Source organism: Nyctereutes procyonoides, unplaced genomic scaffold (genome assembly GCF_905146905.1).
Source record: "Nyctereutes procyonoides isolate TBG_1078 unplaced genomic scaffold, NYPRO_anot_genome, whole genome shotgun sequence".
Taxonomy (NCBI): Eukaryota; Metazoa; Chordata; class Mammalia; order Carnivora; family Canidae; genus Nyctereutes; species Nyctereutes procyonoides.
This window is the reverse complement of record NW_026575140.1, coordinates 37,025,446-37,049,534: the sequence shown is the minus strand read 5'-3', so window position 1 is coordinate 37,049,534 and position 24,089 is coordinate 37,025,446. Positions and strand designations below refer to the sequence as shown.

Sequence of the window (24,089 nt, the reverse complement as noted above, 5' to 3'; positions counted from 1 at the left end):
AGCGTTTTAGGGGCACCTGGGTGGCTCAATCAGTTAAGCATCTGCCTTTGGCTCAGATCGTGATCCCAGGGTCCTGGGATGGAGCCCTGCATCAGGATCTCTTGCTCAGTGGAGAGCCTGCTTCTCTCTCTCCCTCTGTGCACTCTCTCTCTCAAGCAAATAAATAAAATCTTTAAAAAAAAAGAAAATTAAAAAAACAAAGTGTTTTAAATCTTGAAATTTATTTAAATTTCACAACAACCTGTGAGTTGGGTACTATTAGTCTTCTTGTTTTATAGATGGGGTAAGTCAAGCTCGGAGAGGTTAATGATTTGCCATGGGCCACACAGCTAGTGAAACATACCAAGAGAACTGGAACTCAGGTAGATAGGTTCTAGGGCTCTACGGCCTCTCGTCAAGTTGCTCAAAGTCACAGAGCTAGAAAGAGACAAAATGCAAAGCTTGGCTGGACTTCCCACCCTGCCTTCCACATCGCAGTAACAGCTCACATATCTGAGTGTTTAACATGGGCCCCTTCGACTCACTTTACCTCTGTTATTCTAGTTAAGCCTCACCGCTTTGCATTTGAGGAAACTGAGGCTTCGATGTAAAGTAACTTGCCCAGGTCAGCTGAGGTGGCTCAGCGGTTTAGTGCCGCTTTCAGCCCAGGGCGTGATCCTGGAGACCCGGGATCGAGTCCCATGTCAGGCTCCCTGCATGGAGCCTGCTTCTGCCTCTGCCTGTGTCTCTGCCTCTCTCTCTCTCTCTCTCTCTGTGTCTTATGAATAAATAAATAAAATCTTAAAAAAATAAAATAAAGTAACTTGCCAAAGGTGACAAAGTGAGCAAGTGGCAGAGAAAGGATTTGGACCCAGGCAGTCTGGACCTTGAGCCCCTCATCCTCACTAATAGCTTGTCCTCTTGGCTGCCTCTTCCTTGTGTAGAACTTTCCATTGTTCTCCCTGGTGTCCAGAGTCATAGGTAAGTTTCTGTCCGTACAAAGTCTAAGGGGTTTCCGGTCACTGTTGATTTTTTGTTTACTTTGCTGACCTGTTTGCTCTATGGGGACAGAAGCTGACAGCAGTGCTCCCTGCGTGGACCTTTCATGAACCTAGGAGCCTCGGCAGAAGCTCGGTCTCATACTGAAAATGAAGACATCTTGGCTGCAGGGGTGGAGGGCACTGGCAGAGCTGATTCTTCTCTGTGCTGCTCTGGGCTGCCTCAGTTTACCTGGCTCCAGGTAAGTGACGGTTACACATGATTCCCCAGTCAATCATGTGACAGGGAGTATAAAGCCACAGAGTGCTGACCGCCTCTTTGTCGAGTGCCTATTGAATAAGGAACATCTCTTGAAGCAGTTTGCATGCATTTGATAAAATATCAACAACTCCCTTGAAATTATTGTGGAACCAAGCATCTGACTTCAACAAAAGTGCCCAGAAGAAACTGACATGTTTGAATGTATTTTGTCACGCTGAGAAGAATAGGATACTTGTTCTGTGTTCTGAACAAAGCCCCGGTGTGATTCTTTATGCAAAAGAAGGTTTGTTGTGTATGGAAAAAAGAGCCAATTCACATCAATGATTTTAATTTATGGGAGGGACTCAATCTATCTGCTCATCAACCCAAATTCTTTGGGTTCTCAGGTGCTCTTGCTCACCCACTGGCGTTCTCTCTCTCTCTTTCATACACACGTACACACACACTCCATATGTTCTCAGCAGATAAATGCTAATTGATTTATTTCATCATTTTGTTAACAGGATATAGAACAGGCTAAAGAAATTATCTGAGTGAAAGGTCAAACTTGAGCTTCAGTGAGACAAGTGCCAGTGACTTGGCAGTTGGGGGATCTTCTCTACATGAAAAGCCCCTACCATGAATGCTGAAGCACTCAGGTGTCCCAGGCCACCTTGTGAGCAACCCTCTGGGAGGAAGGACTGTTAGTGCTATTCCTTTTGTTCATTCCATAAATGTTTCCTGAGCACAACCTCCCACTTACCGTGAGGAGCACCAGTACCCATTGGACACACGCCTTGGTCTCAGCTCTGTTTAGCACTCAGCTGCCACTGGGCACTGTCCCTAAGACCAGGACGGTGAGTGCTCACTACGCATTGTGCACTCAACAAATAGTAACTATTATGATTGTCAAGAATCTCAACTTGGCCCCAAGAAGAACCAAGGTTACCAAGGCCTTCCTTAGGTGCACGCACTCTGTATACACAGAGAAGGGTTATGGACCCGAGGAAATGTGTCTGGAATGGAGGGTTGAAGGGACTCATAGCAACCCTGCCCACAGCAGTGACCCCTGCATGATACAGAGATGAGTAAGCCACAGAGAGCTCGTGTTCTCATGGAGAAAGCCAGCACATGAGCACACTCTATGTGTACTGTTGCAAGAGAAGATACAGGGACAGGTGGGAACCAAGAGAGGGAGTGACCAGCTCTATTGGGCATGCAGGGTATGTGGGAAGGCTTCTAGAAGATGGGGTACTCGCACTGAATCTTTATATATGAATAGGTGTTGTCAAACGGCCAAGGCAGTAGAGGGAGCTCCAGGCAGAGGAAGCACCACAGACAAAGGCATGGAAGTAGGACAAACGTGGTGTGTCCCTGAAGCTTCAAATCTATTTCAGGAGGCCTTGAGCACAGGCCACAGTGGAGTGCCACCAAAGTGGGAGTGAGCAGGGTCAGAGCAGAGAGGACCAAGAACACTAGGGTGCTGGCTAAGGAGCTTGACTCTTACCCTCCCAGGCAATAGGGAGCCATTGAAGGGTTCTAAGCCAAGGAGCAACATGATCATATTTATGTATTAGAAGGTTCACTCTGACGTAGGAAGCGGAGGTAGGGGAGGGTAAGTAGAGGCCCTGTTCAACCCTCCAGCCATGTCCAGAGGTGGATATTAATCTCATACTTAACACGGTATAGAGTAGCAAAATGATCCTCAAAGAGAGGAGGAGATTCACTCATGCTCTGTCAGTCTCAAACCAGGTGTGGTGCTCGGCCCCTCCCCGTGATTTCCACTGGGCACCCCTGCAAGCAGCAGGTATGGAAGAACAGGCTTCGGTTCTGAAACAGGAGAAGCTGAGACCTCCCTCCTGTTAGCTGAGAACGGTTTCTTGTCTTGAGTTCCTCTTATAATCTAGCCAGATGAAATCATCACACTGTCACCAGACCGGTGGTTTATTTATTGCCACTCTGTGCCAGGCACTGAGCTACATGAGCTCTCATCCCTCACGGCTATCTGGGGTACGTGCTGTTGTTTACAGTGTAACCGAGAGGAAAAGAAACTAAGATTGAGAGATAATGTCATTGTCACAAGGCCACTTACTTCATATGTAACAGAATATGGATTCAGATCCAAGACTTTTTCTGGTTCCAGAGCTCCCGTGTAACCCTGCACCATTCTACCCCTCAAGTGCATTATCCCCTCTCGTTGTGTATCTGACCTACTGGACCTCCATGCCCTTTCTCTGTCCCTGGGCCACACATTTGTTGCCTTGAGATGTTGCTTTAAATTTCACGCCTACAATGGCAACTGACAGAGAAAGGAGAAATTGAAAATCTGCCACCCAGAGGCTGCCCCTTCTAGCAAAGAGAAAGGATGCTGGTTGCAGAGGGGATGCAGCTGCCTAACAAATTGTGTGTGACAAGAAAGTTGTTGTGTCAGGGCATTTCTACAGAAAGCCAAAATATATTGACATACCGCATCTATATAAGCTGATGGCTTGCAATTTACTGCTGACCTAATCCTGCCTTACTCGGTGGATCCATCTTTATTTTGATCAGAAACTCCTGTTAGAAAGAGAGTAAGAGACAGGGACCCAGTGAAATATGTCCTGATGTTGGCAGTAGCATTCCACACACCTCGAGGAAAGGCACATCCCTGCCATTCCTTATGTAGAGGGATATGTTCCAAGAACCTGTAGCAGGGTGTTTATTGTAGTATTATTTGCAATGGAAAAACAGTGGGAAAATATAAATGTCCTTCAAAAAAGAAAAAGAGTAAATCGAATGCAATTTATGTCCCTTTACCTAGATAAAGATCTCTTTATGAACCAACGAGCATTGGGCTCAGACATAGAGATTGACAAAAGCATTTTACACAATGATATGTACAGTAAGAGTAAAGCATACAAAAACAGTGTTCTATGTCGCACATATGGATAGATACATAAAAATATTTAAAGGATTCAAGGATGTGTGTAAATTCCTAACAATAGTTCCCTATGAAAAGGAGGAGAAGGAAACAAAACTGGGACTGGTATCACAAGCAGATGTGAAATGTATAGGGTTATTCATTTTTATTTAAAAAAAGAAAGACTAGAGGCACCTGGGTGGCTCAGTTGGTTAAGCATCCAACTCTTGATTTTGGCTCAGGTCATGATCTCAGGGTTGTGGGATGGAGCCCCTGCATTGGGTTCAGCTCATCAGAGTCTGCTCAGGATTTTCCCTTTCCCTCTCCCTCTGCCACTCCTCTGCTCATGCTCTCTCTTTCTCTCTCCAATAAATGAATGAATGAATGAGAGAGACTTGAAGGAAATATACCAAAATGTTAATAATTGCCAATCCTGTGTTGTGAGTACATGAGTGTTTATTACTTTATTTTCTGTACTTCTCTGGGCATGTTTAAGTTTTCAACATTAAAAACATACAGAGGATTTTTTTTAATTTATGATAGTCACACACACACACACACACAGAGAGAGAGAGAGAGAGAGGCAGAGACACAGGCAGAGGGAGAAGCAGGCTCCATGTACTGGGAGCCCGACGTGGGATTCGATCCCGGGTCTCCAGGATCACGCCCTGGGCCAAAGGCAGGCGCCAAACCGCTGCGCCACCCAGGGATCCCCATACAGAGGATTTTTTTAAGAAAGATTTTATTTATTTATTCATGAGAGACACACAGAGAGATAGGGGCAGAGACACAGGCAGAGGGAGAAGCAGGCTCCATGCAGGGAGCCCGATGTGGGACTCGGTCCCAGGACTCCAGGATCATACCTTGGGCTGAAGGCAGGCTCTAAACCGTTGAGCCACCCAGGGATCCCCCATACAGAGGATTTTGAATGACAGAGTCAATTCAGCGAGTCAAAAGTCCATCTAGTTTATTTCTGTAAAAATCCATAGGCGTGAGAGCCATTAGCTATATCCCTACACAGAGGCCAGGATTTAAAGATGCGACTTAGTGCCAGCCTTTCTTTTTTTTTTTTTTTTATAAATTAATTTTTATTGGTGTTCAATTTACCAACATACAGAATAACACCCAGTGCTCATCCCGTCAAGTGTCCCCCTCCGTGCCCGTCACCCATTCACCCCCACCCCCCGCCCTCCTCCCCTTCCACCACCCCTAGTTCGTTTCCCAGAGTTAGGAGTCTTTATGTTCTGTGTCCCTCTGCCAGCCTTTCTTTCAGATTTGCGTTTTGTGGGGCTAACAAACCACACACATCCCAACTGCTGTAATTTACAAACAACTATTTACGCAGCTGATTACTTCATTATATTGCCACCTCCGTAATGAAAATGGGGCACAAAAATGAGACATCCGGTGGCTCTAACTACTTTTTACCAAGTTCCTTCTGTAAACGATCATCTTGCCTATTAACAGGCTTTCAAATCTTAGAGAGGAAAATAATTGTGACTCTGAATAGTGTGTGTGTGTGTGTGTGTGTGTGTGTGTGTGCACTCCTGTTACTTACCACCCCGTCTCAATCGTGGCCCAGAATTGGGTTGATCATTGCTGAAAACACAATGTAACTGTTTCTGAGTTGAAACAGGAAGAAGGTACCCTGCCGAGCTGTCAAATATATACTTAGGAGAAGCCGAATCACAGACAGTATTGTTTTGTCAAGCCTGGGCAAATTAGTAGATAAGAGCACATTCTGAGCCCCCCCACTGGTGTTCAGCATCCTGCCTCAAGTAACCATTTTAAAGCATCCACCTGTGGTTTCCAGGAGAGTCTTTGACCTTTCGTTAAAGATCCAACTTTACTAGGCAATTGATTTTTGCTGGTCTCTGGGGCGGTTGTGGAGATGGATTTCACTGTAGTTAATATTATACTCTTTTTAGGACTTTTGCCAAGTGAGAATGTATTGTTAATGACCTTGTCTGGAGTGATGTACTATGTATTTGAGTCAGTGGAAGCTCTGTGATGCTCTCCCTAATGACTCAATCTTGGACACAAGGAGGGAAGAAGCGTTGCACAGAGAAGGAGGGCACCGGTGGAGTGGATGCTGGCCTGGTTCCCGGTTTGGGGAAACGGTTGCAGAGGTTCTAGAGCCCAACAGACCTCAGCTAAGACCCCCAGACCACCACGAACCAGCTGTATGACTCTCGGGCATTTCCCTCATCTGTCCAAGAGGCAGTGTCTTCTCACATTGCTGTGGGGACTCCGTGAGATAGCACAGGTCAAACTCCGTGCTCGGGTCTTGACACGTCCTGGGTGCTCAGCAAATCTGTTTTCTTTCTCATCTCTCATGCCTTGGAAAGGAACACAGATGACAAAGATCTTACAGTGTTATATGCTCTCCGATGGAAGAAAAGCAAAATCCTAATAATACACCCATCATGTTACACGTGGGGAAACTGGAGGCCTAGACAGATTCAGTGACACGTTCATTTATTCATTCTACGGAATGACCCACTGAGTGCCAGGAACTCAACAAAAAGGGTTCCCTTACTTTCTGGGCGTATTTCAGGTCTCACATCACTTGACTGCTCCGCAGATGTGACACTGTCTGCCTGTCTCCCCACCACCCACCCTGGCCTCACCTATGCTCCCACCCACTGCCCTCTGCTGCCTGTGCTCAGGACACCAACCTTTCTTGGTCTGCGGGTGGTAGTGATGTTCCGCAAGGACTTACCCTTGGCCTTTGTCTCCTCTCAAGAACAGTCTCATCTTCTTCCATAGCTTTGCACGATCAGATCCATATCTCTGGTGAAAATCTCTCTTCTGAGTGTGAACCCCACGTAGGAACCAATTGCTGAATACTCTATACAGGTGTTCCATGAGCACCTGGAACTCAGCATGTCCCAACCACATCTTCCCCGACAAGCCCTTTTGCTCCTAAACGGGAAACAAGCATCGGCTCGAACCCCGTCCTTTCTAATGCCTTCCTATTCCACCTGGGCAGTGCCTCATATACCTGTCCTCCCCAAGTGCTCTCCTCCAGATGCTGCCATGGTTCAAGCTCACATCACTCGTTGGTGCTACTGCCAAGAGGCTCTTACCTGCTTGCCCCACATCCAGGCTCTCCCCACCCCTGCCCAGGCTCCATACTGTAGCCCCTAAAAAGCAAAGCTCTGGCCATGGGGCCTGCATGCTTAAAAACCTTGCCTAATGGATAAAGTCCCAAAGAGCTAAGATAGGAGATCTGGTTCTCTTTTCCCATTCTAAAACAAACTGAGACTTCCAGAAGGCAGAGTCCGTGTTCTCTATGTCCCTGTGTGCCCTGTAGCTCAGTACCCTGAATGTTGTTTGTTCTCAGCCAATGTTTCATGGACTCTTAACATGATAGGATGCCTTAAAGACCATCTAGTCCAGGGGTGTCTGGATGGTGCAGTTGATATGCATCCAACTCTTGATTTGGGCTCAGGTCATGATCTCTGGGTAGTGGGATCAAGCCTGGCATTGGCTCTGTACTGGGCATGGAACCTGCTTAAGAGTTGCTCTCTCTGTCTTCCTCTGCCCCTCTCCCCTTCAAAAAAAAATAAAAAACAAAACAAAAAACAAAATACCATCTAGTTCAAACCTCTCCTTTCCTTCGGCATAACACAAGACCTGAAGAGAGGGGGGATTTGCTTAAAGTCCTCTATCCAGCTGTGGTTGTATTACCTGCATATCTATAGCAGTTTAGAGTTTATAAAGTGCTTTCATATGTACTTTCTTAGTTAATCATAGAAAAAACCTTGTGGGATAGCTGTAGTTCTCCCATTATATAGATGAGAAAAAGTGGAGCTCACACAGGTAGAAAAAGCACCCCAAGATCCCCCAACTGCTGATCTTCTGCTCTGAGCTCAGTACTCTTTCAACCATAGCTAGCCAAAATATAAGGCACTTATGGCTGTTCAGTAACTGTTTGCTGGATGACTTAACCTATACTTGAATGATAAACTACTAGCCTCACATAATTGAGCAAATATATATTTACTGAGTGGGTGGGAGGGATGGTTGCATGTATACTTAATTCCCTTCTGACACTTGACTCTGTTTTCTCATGATGATCTTGTAGAAGTGAAAGGCCACAATCTCTTGAGTCAAACGCAGTCAATGAGAGCCTTGCCAAGAGCAGACTAACACGGAGTGTGGATGTCATGCTGATGCCTATTGATTGTGAACTCTCCAGCTGGTCCTCCTGGACCATGTGTGATCCCTGTCAGAAGAAAAGGGTAAGTACTCTGGCCTGGGGGGAGCTGTAAGCTTCAAGAAGTCCTAGCTCTCAACAAGATTGGCTGGGGCAGTGCTGGCACATGGTAGGACCTCGATAAATATTGGCTTATTTAATTCATAAATTCTGTTCCTCTGTGCTTCCAAGTAGTAGATCCTTTCTTCGACCTTCCAGTTATTTTCCTAGCATATCTCTCCTGGCTCTTGTTAACAGCTTCCTTCTCAGACTTACTGCCTCCAACTTTGCTATTTCAATGCATCTTCATTGTGCAACCAGAGGAGCTATAAAAAATGCAAGTCTGGCCTGTCTTTTCCCAGCTTGAAACCATTTGAAGTCTACACATGGCCCTTAGGCTCAAATCCAGACTCATGACATTCATGGCCTCCAGAACATAGACCTGGCTGACATCTCTATAAAACGTCCCCTGCTCCAGCACACAGAACACTTGTCTCTCTCTGACCACTTCTCATGCCCTCTCTGCCTTTATTCATGCTGTTTCCTCGGGCTGGAGTGACCTTCCCCATGTCCATCACTGGCTAACACATACTCATGATTTGAAATTCTTATAGGCCACCTCTCTGAGCCTCTCCTTGACTTCTCAGCCATATGCTCAGTTAGATAGGCAATCTCTGAGCTGTAATAGCTCTGTATTCTTCCTGTCACTTACTTTCCCTTAATTATTTACCTTTATGTTAAATGGTGAGCTGTTAAAAGTTTATTCAGTTCTGTATAGAATTCGGTGTAGTTAAATTTCTGGAACATAATGGGTGCTCCATAAATGTATATTGTTTGACTTCATGATATTTTATGACACCTCTGTAAGAAAGGGAAGACAGTTGTGACACTTTCTGTGAGGCAGATGAGTAAAACAGACTCAGAACGGGTGGTTTGTCACATTCACCTGGTAGCAAATAACAGGCCTTGAACTCAGCCTTCTGGCTTCTTGCATGGTGTTTTCCCATAAAACAACCTCACAACAACAAATAAACCACATGGTCTTTGCAGTATTTGTTATTCAGATTCCCTTGTCCTAAGAGAGCTGACCCAGGATCCCAGCTGTGGGCAGAGCAGGTATGTCAGAGAAGAGAGAACAATTGCCATTTCCCCAACTCCTCAGGACATCAAAGCATCCATGGGCTAAGACCCTAATGAGGTTGTGAAAGTGAGCCCAGGACAGTTAACTGGAGCTTTGTGAAGATTCGAGCTGGATCATTCCATTCCCAAAGTGAGCTTTATTGCTGAAGTTATCAACATCGATCCAATTATCTGTATAATTGCTTCATCTGCCCCATAAACCAGGAAGACTCAGTGTGAGTCAGCCAGCCAGCCAGCCAGAGCTCTTCACTCGGAGCTTGTTACGTGCTTGCCCTCAGTGGACATCATCACTCTCTGCAGGGTCACTGGCTGGAAGTATCAAAACCTTCCAACTGGCATTTCGAGATGTCTCTTTTCATCATTTCCATGTTCCTCAAACCCATCTTGTCTTTGGTGCCTGGGGCTGGTCATCTAGCATATTCTTTGCAGACCTCATCTCTGTCCTGCCAGTCTCAGCCTTCCAAGAAGACCCTCTGGAAGTGCAAAAGAGCATGGGTGAATTGTTGTCTGTATTTGGGGGTGGGGCAGGATTTCCAGACACTATCCAACATGGTTAGCTAACAACATGGTTGGTTACCATGGCATTCTTCAAAGGGGCTGCTACCTTGGTTTGTATCCTTTTGTTGCACCAGATTCTTACAACTAAGATTTGGAAGCCATCAACTCTGATTGCTTTCCCCTGGGAATTATTTCTCATTGCCTCGTAGTAAAATGCTGAACCTAACCTAACTGAGGTCTGGGAGACCCCGCGTTACCTGTCCCTGGCTATATCTCCCTCCACCCGTGGCCATCTGCCCTCTTGTACCCTTCTCTCCAGCCATGATTAATTTCTTTTTGCATTCTGAAACAAGGCACACTCTAGTCTCTCAGGTTTGGTATAGCAGTTTTCTCCAGATTATTCTTCTCTACCCTCCTCATGCCACCTCTTCCTGTTTACCTGACATCTCTACTCATCTTTGCATCTCTGAGTTTGCATCAGGGATGCCCCTAACAGTTTAAGGAGCAGTCTGTCCTTCCTCAATCATGGCAGCCATCACACTGTGTTGTCACTGGCTGGTGCTTACCAACACCACCACCACCATCTGTGACAACCTCTTTGAGAGCATGCTAGACACCAGGACTATGATTAAAACCAAATAAATAAGCAGTTACGGAATGAACAGGTCCCAGGGTGAAAGGTACAGCATAGGCAATATAATCAAGGATATTATAATAGCGTTGCATGGTGACAGATGGTAGCTACACTTGTGGAGAGCATGATGTATAGAGTTGTGGAATTACTGTGTTATACGCTTGAAACTAATGTAACATTGTCAACTATACTTCAGTAAAAAAGAAAATACAAACAAGCATAAACACCTACCTTTTCAACATTGGGTGGCTCAATTAATGTTCTAGAAATTCAGTATTTTTGGAATAAACAAACAGGAAGTTAGAGAAATATTGGCTGCTAAAAATTATTAATAATAATAAAGAAAAAGAAGTATAAGAAATTGTGTGCCAGCTACGTACCAGACAACATAATTTGATTTCACATATAAATCATATATGTAATTGAAACTCCGTAAACTGTATGTTTAGGTAATTCATTGCCCCTACTCTATAGATTTAACAAAATGAGATCACAGAGGCTAAGTAACTTGCCAACATCACATAACTACAAAGTATCAGAGTCAGGTGCCCCTGCTTTTTCATTTATAAGATACTAAGTAAACAAGAACACTTGAATCAACCCACTGGAGTAATCAAGCTGAGAGACTGTGGTTTTGTATTATTGAACTGGCTACAGTCTACTCACCCTATTGAACTGGTCTACTCCCCTTTGACTCTGAAGCCGGGGTTTTACTCCCATTCAGCAAATCTTTATTGATCACTGGAGCTGCAGAGATCAAAGGCAAGGTCTCTGCCCTCAGAGAGCTCACAGTCTAGTTCAAATAGGCAAGCCAACAGCCAATTGCAACATGGACCCCGGAGTGTACCCCTCAGTTCCTGAGGTCCCCGAGGCTCTGCCCCTGGTTCACCTTGCTCCTCTCTGCCATAGTACAGACATGCCTCCTTGCTCCGGCCCTCTCAGTTCTATGGGGAACCGTGTAACTTCTCTGACAAGGAAGTTGAAGACTGTGTTACCAGCAGACCATGCAGAAGCCAAGTGCGATGTGAAGGCTTTGTGTGTGCACAGACAGGTATAAAGGGATGCAGGAGTGGGAGGGGAAATCTAGCAAATGAAGTGATGAGACCTAATGATGGGGGGGACTGGCCATAGCTTAGTGCTCAAGGTCAGGGTCATATGTCAGGCTGGGAGGCCTCCTTGTCCTCCTTGATCTCTCTTTACATGTATTATTTCACAAAAACAGCCCTATAGAGTAGGTGTTAATATTATCTCCACTGAATGAATTAAGAAATTGAGACTTGGGAAAGTTACTTGCCCAACATCATACAGCAGGTAAGTAGAAGAGCTCCGGTGAGAAATTTGGGATGCAAATTACATTCACTGACCTGAAGGACACCAAAAGTACGTGTGCTGGAATCAGGAATCCTGAGTCAAGTCTCATTTTGACTTTGTGACCTAGGAGAAGTCACTTAATCTTTCTGCATGTTGGTCCTCTCAACAAAAATTGAAAGTGATGTTAGTACTTTATAAGCGTGCTCTAAGCATTAAGTGGCACAATGGATATGAATATTCTTTTCAGCGCTGCCTCTCTCAGAGGCTTGGGGCTCAGTACAGCTTGGAGAACCTACAATGGTTACACAGGTGGTTAGATCATTTATCTCTGAACAGTTTTTGCAGAGATAGTTCTTGACTTTTGCATTTCTGCATAACCAAGTATAGCATAGCCCCTAATATGTGATATAGTCAGTAAAAATTTTTGGTTAAAGGAAGTAAAGGAGAAAAAGGACAGATGGATGGACAGAGGGAAGGAAATAAATAATCATCTGCTGCAGAACTAAGTCAACACTTGTCTTTCCAACTCATTCATCTTATGAATTCAAGCAAACCTATGCCTATTTCTCAAAGTCTGCCACAAAACTCCGAGTATTTTGACCCAAACTATCTAGATGGTTGTTGCAACTCTCTACAGTCACTTTACTCATGTGAACTGTGCTTCAGGATTTTTCAGGAAAGAGAGATTTTTAGAGGAATTTCTAGGGTTTATTGCAAATGCAGGATTCTATGTAATAAATCTGAAAGACTTTTACGGTGTGTCCATGGACTCATTATGGCCAGTGTTCCATGATTCTGACCAGAGTCATAATGGTTATTCAGGCAGGCTTTAGTTTAAGTGCCTTGTAAGAAGTGTTTGAAGACCAGATTGATATTCTTCTGCTGTTAATATTGGTTATAAATGATCAGACACACCTAAAGAAACAGGGTCACCTGTCTTACAGGCTTTATCCCCCAAGAACATGCAAATAAGAAAGGGAGTCAAGTCAGGGGGGTAAGACATTTAAAGGAAGCAAAAGCGCTGCAAATCTTGAATATATAGTCCAAATACTTTTAAAGCTTAAAAATAATCCAAATGGCTATGGTGTTGAAGGTGGTGTTGCTCAGTGGGAAGAATTTGTGATTAGAAATCCATAGTTTCCAATCCTGTTGCAAATATTTACCAGCCATGGGCATTTGGCCTACCCAAACAGTAATTAGAGGAATGACTCTTATCTAGCAGTTACCATGAGCCACTACCATTCCATTTATTCATTTAAACCCCCCAACAGGGGATCCCTGGGTGGCGCAGCGGTTTAGCGCCTGCCTTTGGCCCAGGGCGCGATCCTGGCAACCCGGGATCGAATCCCACGTCGGGCTCCCGATGCATGGAGCCAGCTTCTCCCTCTGCCTGTGTCTCTGCCTCTCTCTCTCTCTCTGACTATCATAAATACATAAAAAAATAAAATAAAATAAATAAAATAAACCCCCCAACAAAGGGGGGTTTAAGAATGGATGACCTCCCTATTTTACCAATGAGCAAACTGAGGCAGGGAGGTCAGGTAACCTGTGGAAGGTCACACAGGTAGCACTGTGCAGGACCCTGCAGGACCCTAGCCAGCCTCAGGGAGAGAAGTCTAGACTTCCCTCCTGTCTGGCCACTTTGATCCTGCCCACACACTTTCCCTTTCCCCATCCTTAATAATCTCCCCTCCAAGTGCATTGGGAAATGCAATACTGGCTTCTTGGGGGGAAGAATGTTAATGCCCTACTGACCCACCCTGATACATGAGGACTAATCAAAGTGGCATGAAAGACCCAGGAGCATGTCTGGCCATAGTTGGTGCTCATCCCATGTTTGTTCCCCTCTTGGCAGCCATGTGACTATAGGTAACACTCTTTCTCCTTACAGGGAGGTGTGTAAACCGCAGACTTCTCTGCAATGGGGACAATGACTGTGGAGACCAGTCTGATGAAGCAAACTGTAGGAGGATTTATAAAAAATGTCAGCACGAAATGGAACAGTACTGGGCAATCGGCCGTCTGGCCAGTGGGTAAGTCACTGTCTTTCTGCTGTATAGATAGGAAGGCACAAAATCAAATGTCAGTCTGCAGGAGAAGAAGGGAGCTGATTTTGGCAGAGTTGCTCCTTTCTTCCTTTCTGAAAAAAGATTGTGGTGTAAGTGGATGCTTGTAGCCGCTCTCTGAAGAAGGCTCCAGGGAGCTCCAGGGAGCTCCAGGGACATGTCTTCAGGAGAGGTACAGGCCACATGGAGGGCTGGGCTAGGAACACTAGGGACAGAGCTGTGTGGAGACCATCCAGGCTTCACGCTGGGGCTGGGCGAGGGGGAATGTTTATTTAACACCTGTTATGTGACTATGTTAGGTGCTTTCTAAGCATCACCTCCAAATCCTATTGACAGCTTTCAGGGGAGGTTTTAATCTGCTTCTGTATATCTAGGCCCCAGCATAGGGCCTGGCCCAGAGGTTAGGCTCCTAAGTTGTTAGTGAAGAAATGGATTTCCAAGATGGGTCTGCAGTCTGTATTTCAAGCTTCTGGGGATCTCTGAGTTGCTCTAATCCTCTAGTGAGATCAAAAGGGACCAAGCTAGCCTGGTGTTTTCCCTGATTTCCTGCCTCATTCTGCAGCTTCTTAGTTTCCAAGAGGAAGGGTGAGAGCCTCCCCTCACATGTACTAGAAGTCATCGTATATGATGCAAGTATGGGGAGAACAGTAACCCTGAGTGGAATTCACTATCTTCCTAAACAAAAATCAAATCTCACTCCTTAAAGGTTGTCATCAGAGAGAGAGATACTCCTCATATGGGGAAGACCTGCTTTCAGGACCACTTCTAAACCAGTGACTATAATCTCCACCTCCTCAATAAGGAAACTGAGGCCTAGAAAAGTTAAGAGAGTTCCTAGGTTCACATGACTAAGAGGTCAACAGAGTGGATATTCCAAGCCAGCCAGACTGGACCACGTAGGAGGAGATGGAAGGACAGATGGAAGGCCCTGGGACCTTGCGGGAGGCACGTTTGTAGGCGGGGCTTCGGTTTTGTCATCTGTAGCAGGAAGTCAATAATATCCTTCCCTCAAGTTCTATAAGGATCAAATAAGCTACTGTGGTTGTAGCAGACAAGCAAAGAGAGGCAGCTTGTGTGGTGGGGAGGATGCAGGCTGGCAGTAAGACCTTGGGCAGGTCAGTTACCCTCTGTGCCTTGCCCTCCTCCTCTGTGAAATGAGCACCATCATCATAATCGATATGTCTTTTTTTAATAATCGATATGTCTTAATGATTAATCCTTATAAGGATTAAATGAGCCAATATTTGTAAGTCGATTACAACAGCTGCCTCCACAAAGTAAGCACATCATTGTACTGGTTCATAAAAATAAACGTATAGACATTGTTATGATGCATGAAACTCTGTCACAGGGAAGAGAGCCTGAGATGATTCTGTTAGGAACAGAACTGAGGCCAGTGTGCAGAAGCTGAGGGAACACAGAACTCCTTCCAACCACACACACAAAAAAGAGCTTTCAGTAGCAGTCAGAGCTGGGCAGGATGGAGGCCTGCCTTGGGAGGCAGTGAGAAATAAAGCTACAGCCTGGATTTTCATCCATTCTAGATAGACATGATGATATCTGCTGCCCGGGGCTTGGCGGGACGTTATATACGGTGATCCGTACACAGAGCCACCCACTGCTGGTCTGTTTTCCAGTTAGCTCCTAGGTAAATGATAATCGTTCAGTGTCTTGTGATGGAGATCACGGAGGATTGAAGAAGGAAACCACCACCCTCGAGGGCACACAGTCTAGTGGGACAAATAATACCAAACATTTATCACAGACTGAGCAGTGTTTGAACACAGTGGGTATATGTAATCCTCACACCATGAAGCAGGAATTGTCCTTGTGCCCATTTTACAGATGATGAGACCAAGGTACAGAGAGGCTAGCTGGTTTGCCCGAGGTCACATTACTAGTAAATGGCAGAAAAGGGATTTGACTCCAGGTGTCTGGCCCTGTTCTGGTCTGTTCATGTTCTTAGCTATTTTGTTAAGCCATTCTCCTAAGCTAACGGTAAAGTACAGAGTGATAACTCCTTGAGGGGGCAAGCACAGCAAGTGTTGGACGTCCAAGGCAACAACAGAGCTCAATCTTCAAAGACAAGAAAGAGATAAAACAGTGAGTGGCTGCAAAGACGTTCTGGGTACAGGGAACAGCACTTCTGCAAAAGAGAAGGAACAGAGCACACTGGTGGAAGATTAAGCATCTCCAAATGGCTGGGACTAGGGTATGTGATCGTGGTCGGGAAGGGCCAGAGGTGAAGCTGGAAAGCTGGTTTGGACCAGGTACTGGGGACCTTGAATGTATAGGAGACAAGTATCTTGAAGGTATAGGAGACAGATCTCCTCCACCGAGGATTTGGTTTCATCATGAGGGTCTACCAGTCAAGATTACATAAACCGATGACCCTAACCTCTCCCCCCTCTCCATGCCTTCCCTGCAGGGTAAATCTGTTCACCAACAGTTTTGAGGGCCCAGTACTCGATCACAGGTATTACGCCGGAGGATGCTCCCCCCATTACATACTGAACACGAGATTTAGGAAGCCCTACAATGTGGAAAGCTACACCCCACAGGTATGTGACGGCCAGGAGGCCACTGCTGGGGCAAGGGAGGGAGCGTGTTCTAAGGAGCCAGCTGGCCGGGAGTCGAGGCTCTGCCCTGCAGCCTGCTAGCTGATGAGCGTGGATGTATCACTTCTTCTCCTTGAGCTTCCATCCTTTATATGTAAAATGGACAATTCCTTCCTCTGGGCATTGTGGTGAGGCCGGCGTGCCACGTACAGTAACAGCAAGAGTTGCAGCAGCAGAATTATTTGAGCAACAGCATCAGAGCTGCTGGAAGACAGAAGTAGAGCTTCGGATTCAGAGACTCACAGACTGGGTGACTGTGCAGGATAGCACCCGAGTAACCCTACATGCTCTGAGCCTCAGTTTCTCAGTCTTTACATTGAGGGTTGGAAGTGTTCTGCGAGGATCAGTGAGACCACGTGTAGAAATGCGTAACACATGCAGCAAGCCCCTGGCTTCATGGTGAGTCCTCAGGAAATGTAAACCACTTTCTTGTTGCTGCCAGTCCCCATCTATTAGAACCAGCATTCTGCGAAGCCTCTTAAATCCAGACTGGCTCTGTCAATATAAGCCTGTGCTGCTATGAACATGCAGCACTTCAACGCAATATGCACAGAGAGTGGGGTTCGGGACACAGAACACACATACACACTGGAGATCCAAAGGAAGGACGTGAGTTCCAGCCTTACTTTGGGCTGAGATCCTTCTCCATGCTGGGCCTCCTCCTCCTCCTCTTCTCCCCACCCATACTTGGTGGCAAAAAAAAAAAAAAAAAAAAGCCCAGGGATGAGCACAGCCTGCCCTACAGTACCCACTGCCATTCCCCTCCTTGGCCTCTACTTTCGAGAGAGGATCTCAGCGCAGCCATTTATCATCACAGTTGAAATAGCCCCTGACCCTGCAGGACATACATCATAGGTCTTCCCTCTGCAGAGCCAGTGGTTTCGGAGTGTCGAGTCAGGCACTGTGTGTGTTTTATACACATAGATTCAATCTTCAGAACAAGCCTAATGGGAGGAACAATCATCATCTCTGTTCTACACATGAAGAAATTGAGGCATACAGAGGTTAAATTGGTCATCCAAGGTTGCTCAACTGGAAAACAGTGGTGACGTGTTCCACTTCAGGCCACCTTACCCCAGGCCACACTGGGAATCACTTCTCCCTTCCTCAGCAGCTGAGTGTTACGGGAACTGCAGGCAACCGGCAGCTGACGTGTATGAGTGGAGACCCTTGGGGACTGGTCCCTCCAAGGCCATCCCACCAAGGCCATTTGGGAGCCCCCCTGTGCACAGAAAAATGCACACTGATTTTTGAGCAAGCAGCTCTTCTAAGTTCTCTGGAAGGCACTTTCCTTCCATGCCATTTCATCCCTGCTGCACCCCCTTTGACCAGGCCTCGTCCACTATCAGCTGCTCTTCCCTGATAGCCTCCACACTGGCCTGTCTCTCTGACCCTAGATCCATTCCTTCCAGTGCAACCTCTGTGTTATCCCAAAATGATCTTTTGGAGGCTCAGCTATGTCTATGTTGGTTCATCTTTGGATTAAGTCCACATTTCAGAGCCTCTAGTAATGCAGAAACCTCAACATTTTTTTTGCCAGCACACACCCTCACAACACCTGTCCCTTCCTCTCACTGTTGCGTCTTCTGGGTCAACCACACTAGAATCCCTGAACTTTGCAGAATGCGTCCTCTTCTTTCCTATGTGACTTTGCCTAAGCCGAGTCCCCAGGCCAGAGTATTCTGCATTTCTACCAGCTGAAACCCAAATCAAGCACCCACCTCTGAGTATCTCCCACAATCTCTCTCTCCTACTGGATTGGGAGCCGTAGGGCTGGGGCCCCAGTTGGCCTTCAGGTTTCTGTATCCAGAGCCTCTAGTTGGAGAGCCTTACACACAGGAAGAGTACAGTGGAGATCTGTTGACTTGTATTGAACTGATGTGAGTCAAATGAAATGAGACATTCTCTTTTTTCCTCCTTTAGACCCAAGGCAAATACAAATTTGCACTGACAGCATATGAGTCGTACTCAGATTTCGAACATAACATCACAAAGACAGAAAGAAGCACGTCCAGTTTCAGCTTCGGTTTTAAAATACCTGAAATATTTGAATTTGGCATTAGCATGGCAAGTGATAATGGCAAACATTTTATTAGCAGAATCAAGCGATTCTCTCACACCGTAAGTACCCTCTACTGCTCTCTAATGTACGTATTTTTATTATGTATGTATTTTTCCATTTGAATTTTCATGCCTAGATGTGTCTGTGTTCCCCATTACTACTAAGCCTCATAACCAGGTATATTTCTGTGGTCTTGAAAATCTCACACACACAAAAAAAGCATGGTCTTATATGGACTTACTTTTTAGAAAGACCAGGCTGAGGCATATAGTTACTTTCTTCTTCTATATTTATGTTCTCTCCCTTTCTAGTGAGCTTTATCCCATGGTTTTCTTTTTTTTTTTTTTAAAGATTTTTTTAAACAAAGATTTATTTAAGAGAGAGAAAGAACACACAGAGGGGCAGAAGGAGGGGGACAAGTAGACTCCACAATGAGCCCGGAGCTCCATCCTATGACCTGAGATCATGACCTGAGCTCAATTGACTGAGCCACCCAGGCGCCCCCACCCCATCATGGTTTTCATTAAGCTTGAGATTGTAGCTTTTACAGACCAAATCATCTCTGGAGGTATTTCACCTCCAGCAGTTTAACTTTTATCCTAAATATTCAGCTGAAGTCCCCCTCCAGAATGTCACCCAAGACCTCTTCTCCGACCTCTTAGGGCATCTGGTAGAGTCAGCCACACCATCACACACCTGTTCCCCCTGCTTGCCTGCTGCTCCTCATCACTTCCCTTTCTGGGTTCTAATCTCCTCTCCTGCTCTTTATTTAATTTGAGGCCATCTTTTCTTCTTCTTACCCTTCAGCCATACCAGGTGACCTCTTCTGTTCACCCCACACCATCACAAGGGCAAACTGCACCTTCATCGCTGCTTCTGGCCTTTCTGTTACATTCTGACCGGCACTGTACACTCTTTGGGCATCATTACCTGGATGACTCGTGGACATTCCAAAGCAATCTCTTCCTCCCAAATTTTCCACGCTAAATAGCATTTGTTCCCTTCTACTTTTCTAGGCTAAGCATTTCTGAATAGTATTTCACTCTCTCTTCTCTTCATTTCCACATTTTTTGGCCATCAAATCATTCAGTGTCACTCTCCGATATTTCTTAATCTAACTCTGATTATATCTTAACTAGCCTAGATCCTTGCACCTTTTGCTTGGTCTCCTCAGGGGTCTCCTGTCTCCCAACTTGCCCCTTCAGATTTATGTGCTGCCAGAAAGACACTTCTACAATCCTAATCTAATCATTAGATTAGGGGGCACCTGCTCCCCCTTGCCTTTAAGATGGAGGTCAAAGCCTGTGAGTTGGTGGAAGAGGAGTCATTAGGGGGGCACCTGCTCCCCCTTGCCTTTAAGATGGAGGTCAAAGCCTGTGAGTTGGTGGAAGAGGAGTCATTGAACCGGGAAGTAAAGGGATATGATGTTGGAGAAGCAGGTGACAGGCAGCCCTGAGGAACCTTGAATTCTTGAGTGAGGAAGATGCATTTTATTCTCTAGTCCCTGAGCATTTTCAACATGGGTGCAATATGTTAGAAAATTAATCTGAGTGGAACATGGAGGAAATCAAGTCATCTATAATGATTCATATGAGGAAAAAGTGATGAAGGGCTAAGAAATCTCTGCTGCTGAAATACCAACCACCAGAAAATGAGTAGTAAACTTTAACAAGATTGTTATGGTCTTTGCATGTTTTTCCTTATCTGTGCTCTGAGCCATTTGGGGGCACAGGCTGTTTCTTTCATCTTTAGACTTAGGATGGCACTTAGTAGGTGTTTAAGACTGAAATATAGGGTCGCCTGGGGGCTGAGTGGTGGAGCATCTGCCTTCGGCTCAGGGTATGATCCTAGGGTCCTGGGATTGAGTTTGCGTCGGGCCCCTCACAGGGAGCCTGCTTCTCCCTCTACCTATGTCTTTGCCTCTGTGTGTGTGTCTTTCATGAATAAATAAGTAAAATCTTTAAAAAGGAAGACTGAAATATAGTGATGAAGGGTGGGACTGATGAAAAGGAACATATTTTGTTGGGAGCAAACAAGGATGCCATCCGTTTACTCCTTCCCTTTCTCCTGCTGCCCGCCCTCTCCCCACCTCTCTGATTCAGATAGCCAGTTAGAGCATGCTTAAGTGTTCTGAGCACTTTAGTAGACTTAGGGCTAGAGACAAATACATCCTGATTCTTCCCTTCAGGCTCACATTCTAGGAAGAGAGGTAAATGTGTATGCAGATAACTAATTCTCAAGTTTTTTTTTCTATCAGTAGTAATACAGCATGGTATGCGCTCTAAGGGAAATATAAGCAAAGTGCAGTGGCATCCTGGAAAATGGAGTGGGAAATTCAGAGATGGTGCCATGAAGGCAGCAGTAGCTGAGCAGGTGTTTAAAATATAAGTAGATGGGCATCAAGCAGAAGGGCATTTAAAGCAGAAGGAACAGCATGTGCAAAATCATATTATGAAGAGAATGGCAGATTTGGGAAAAAATGAGAAGTTGCACAGATGTTGATGTATGGTGTAGGTGGTGGAAAATAGGAAAGTATGGGAAGAATACTTCACTGCCAGGGGACAGAGTATGAATTCTTGTGTTCACAGTGAGGGAATGGATTTTATTCTGGAAACAATAGAGAGCCAATGCAGGGTTTTGTTTTAAGCCCAGGGGGCATTGTAATACAGGTATACCTCAGAGATATTGCAGGCTTGGATCCAAACCACTACAATGAAGTGAATGTCACAACAAAGTGAGCTAAATGAATTTTTTGGTTTCCCAGGGCACATACAAGTTATGTCTAAGTGTACAGTAGCATTATGTCTGAAATAACAATGGACGTACCTTAATTAAAAATACTGCTGAGAATGCTAACCATCATCTGAGCTTTCAGCAAGTCATAGTCACTGATGACCATAACAAAAATAACAATAAAGAAAATGTTGAAGTATTGCAAGAAGTACCAATGCGGGGCACAGAGACACAAAGTGAGCAAATGCTGTTGGCAAAAGGTGCCGATAGCCTTGCTTGATGCAGGGTTGCAAAAACAGTATCTATGAAGCACAGTGAGACAAGACATGCCCATAATACTCTTAGGGTTTTAAGACATCAACTCTGATTGGTGCATTGAAAGCAGGCTAGAGAAAGAAAGGAGATTGGTGGAAAGGCTTTTCTCAATATCCAAGCGAGAGATGAAACCTACAATATTTAGAAAAACCATGAACAGACCACTGCTTAGTTTGGAAGGGTAAGAAAGAAGGGAGAGTTGTGAGTCTCTGGGGCAGGACTAGAATTAAGTGAGGGGAAGCCAGGAAGCAATGAAGGGCCTGGGCAGTAGGCACCATGGGAACGAGCATGGCCTTCTAGAATAGGCAGGTCAAACTAGCAGGAAGTTTTAAGACTGGGGCAGAATGTGCCTCATGGACATTTCTCACTCTTAGCTCTCCTTCCTTATACACCCCAGTATAAGAAGCCCCCCTCACTTCGTATTATACTAATACCTCCTGGATGCTTGCACTTCACCTAGCATCACCATCTTTTCAGTCTGGTCCCCACGCCAGGGGTCACCAAACTTTTTTCTGTAAAGGGCCAGATAGTAAATAACTTAGGCTTTGTAGAGTCTCTATCACAGCTCCTTAGCTCTGCCATTGTAGGGGGACAGCAGCTATGGACAGTGCATGAATGAAAGGGCATGGCTACATTCCAGTAAAACTCCATCTGTACCACCAGGTGCGCAAGCTGTAGTATGTTGACCCATCATACTGCAATGTCTGGCCTTCCTGAAGCACCACTTTGACTCTTTCTTGAGATGCCTTTCTTCAGAATTTGAAAAGCATAAACAAGGAGGCTGCCTTTGCAGACAGGCAGACCCTGTATCCCAGCAGAGTGGGCCCATGTGCACCTGCTGCTCCCCGCCATGTCTGCTTCTGGCTACCTACCCTTCTCATTCCCTCTTTGCTATTGTAAGGAAGTGAGTTAAGAGCAAGCTCTCCCAAGCTGAAAGGACATCGGAATATTTATGAGAAATGAAAGCTCGTCAAAGAGGCCGTCTTCCCTCAAGTATCCTCAAGGAATCATAAGAGTGATGACCCCAGGCCAAGAACGTTGGATGGTATTTGTAAAGTTCATCTTCTCGTTCCAGATTCCTAACTTTAAAGGTCTGGTTTTCCCATGTTGGTATTTCATTTAGAAAAGCACATTTCTGCACGCGCGCTCTGACCTTGAAGTAGCACATTACAAGCTGAAATCCAGAAGCCTCATGCTCCATTACGAATTCCTTCAGAGAGTCAAGCTGCTGCCCCTGGAGTACAGTTATGGGGAGTACAGAGATCTCTTCCGTGATTTCGGGACCCACTACATCACAGAGGCTGTGCTGGGGGGCATTTATGAATACACGCTCATTATGAACAAAGAAGCCATGGAGAGAGCAGGTACACGGCCCAGGGGACTATGGCTTTGCTGCTGGGGCACACACAAGCTCTGTGAGGTTGTGGAGAGAGGCTTCCCTTAGTTGGTGGGAGAAGAGTTATAAGCTCTGCTCCTAGTTCCCTTCTCCCTCCCTGGCTATAGTTTCACTTGCAGTTCTCCCCTTGTCATAACCTGTTCATGTCGTCCTCCTACACCCAAACCTGTGTCTGGGGGTCCTCTTTTCTACAACTATTGTATCTAGACAACAGCGTCCAGCCTCATGGCTTTAAGTGCCTTCAACATATGGAAAACTCAACAATATTTCCACCTTGACTCTCTTCCCTGCACCCAGGAGCTTACATCCACATGTCTCCTTGATATCACCATTGGAATGTCCAATGACCATCATAGCTTTACCATGTCCCGAAAGTCAACTTTTGCTTTTCTTTCCCAAAGTTGTGTCTTCCATACTCACCCACATCTCAGAATGGTTTCACCATCCAGCCAGTGGCTCAAGCCAAAAACCTAGGAATCAACCTTGACTGTATTTCTTTCCTTCCAGTCAATTAGCAGGTCCCATCAGTAAGTTTGAGGCGAAACCCAGGATTCTGCATTTCCAACAAGCTTTGACATGATATCAGTGCTGTGGATCCATAGACCACATTTTAAGTAGCAAGGTCTAAGGTCACAGATTATTAAAATAGCCTCCAAACTAATATTCACCTTCCACTGTGCCTCGACAGTCTCTTCTCCCTACACATATAATTACAGGACTTTCCACTCATGACCAACAACAGGCATAAGGTACGACTCCTGCTTCCCAATCCAGTGTTCTCTCACATGGCACTTGCCAGGTGACATGACTTGGGTCACACAGTTGACAGTGGCAGAACCAGGGCTCAGTTATAAGTCCATTATACTTGCAAGAGGATACATGGTATATGATGTATGTACATTTAAGCCCATGTGGCCTGAGTCTCACTAAGGTCGAGGATAGCTTCCTCCATACCACTGGTTTCAAAAGAACTTTTCATCTTTCCCCAGACTGCTTCC

The 24,089-nt window shown here is 45.5% G+C and overlaps 1 protein-coding gene across 1 annotated transcript in view; it reads left to right on the top strand.

The window, feature by feature from the left end:
• Positions 1-1,050: 1,050 nt before the first annotated feature.
• C8B (complement C8 beta chain) overlaps positions 1,051-24,089 on the top strand; it is a 39,668-nt gene continuing 16,629 nt past the window's right edge. The window contains exons 1-7 of the mRNA XM_055304598.1: positions 1,051-1,219; positions 8,208-8,364; positions 11,500-11,641; positions 13,793-13,934; positions 16,396-16,528; positions 18,509-18,706; positions 22,819-23,059. Coding sequence (XP_055160573.1) covers positions 1,128-1,219; positions 8,208-8,364; positions 11,500-11,641; positions 13,793-13,934; positions 16,396-16,528; positions 18,509-18,706; positions 22,819-23,059 — 1,105 coding nt within the window. The 5' untranslated portion in view covers positions 1,051-1,127. The remainder of the gene's footprint in view (positions 1,220-8,207; positions 8,365-11,499; positions 11,642-13,792; positions 13,935-16,395; positions 16,529-18,508; positions 18,707-22,818; positions 23,060-24,089) is intronic.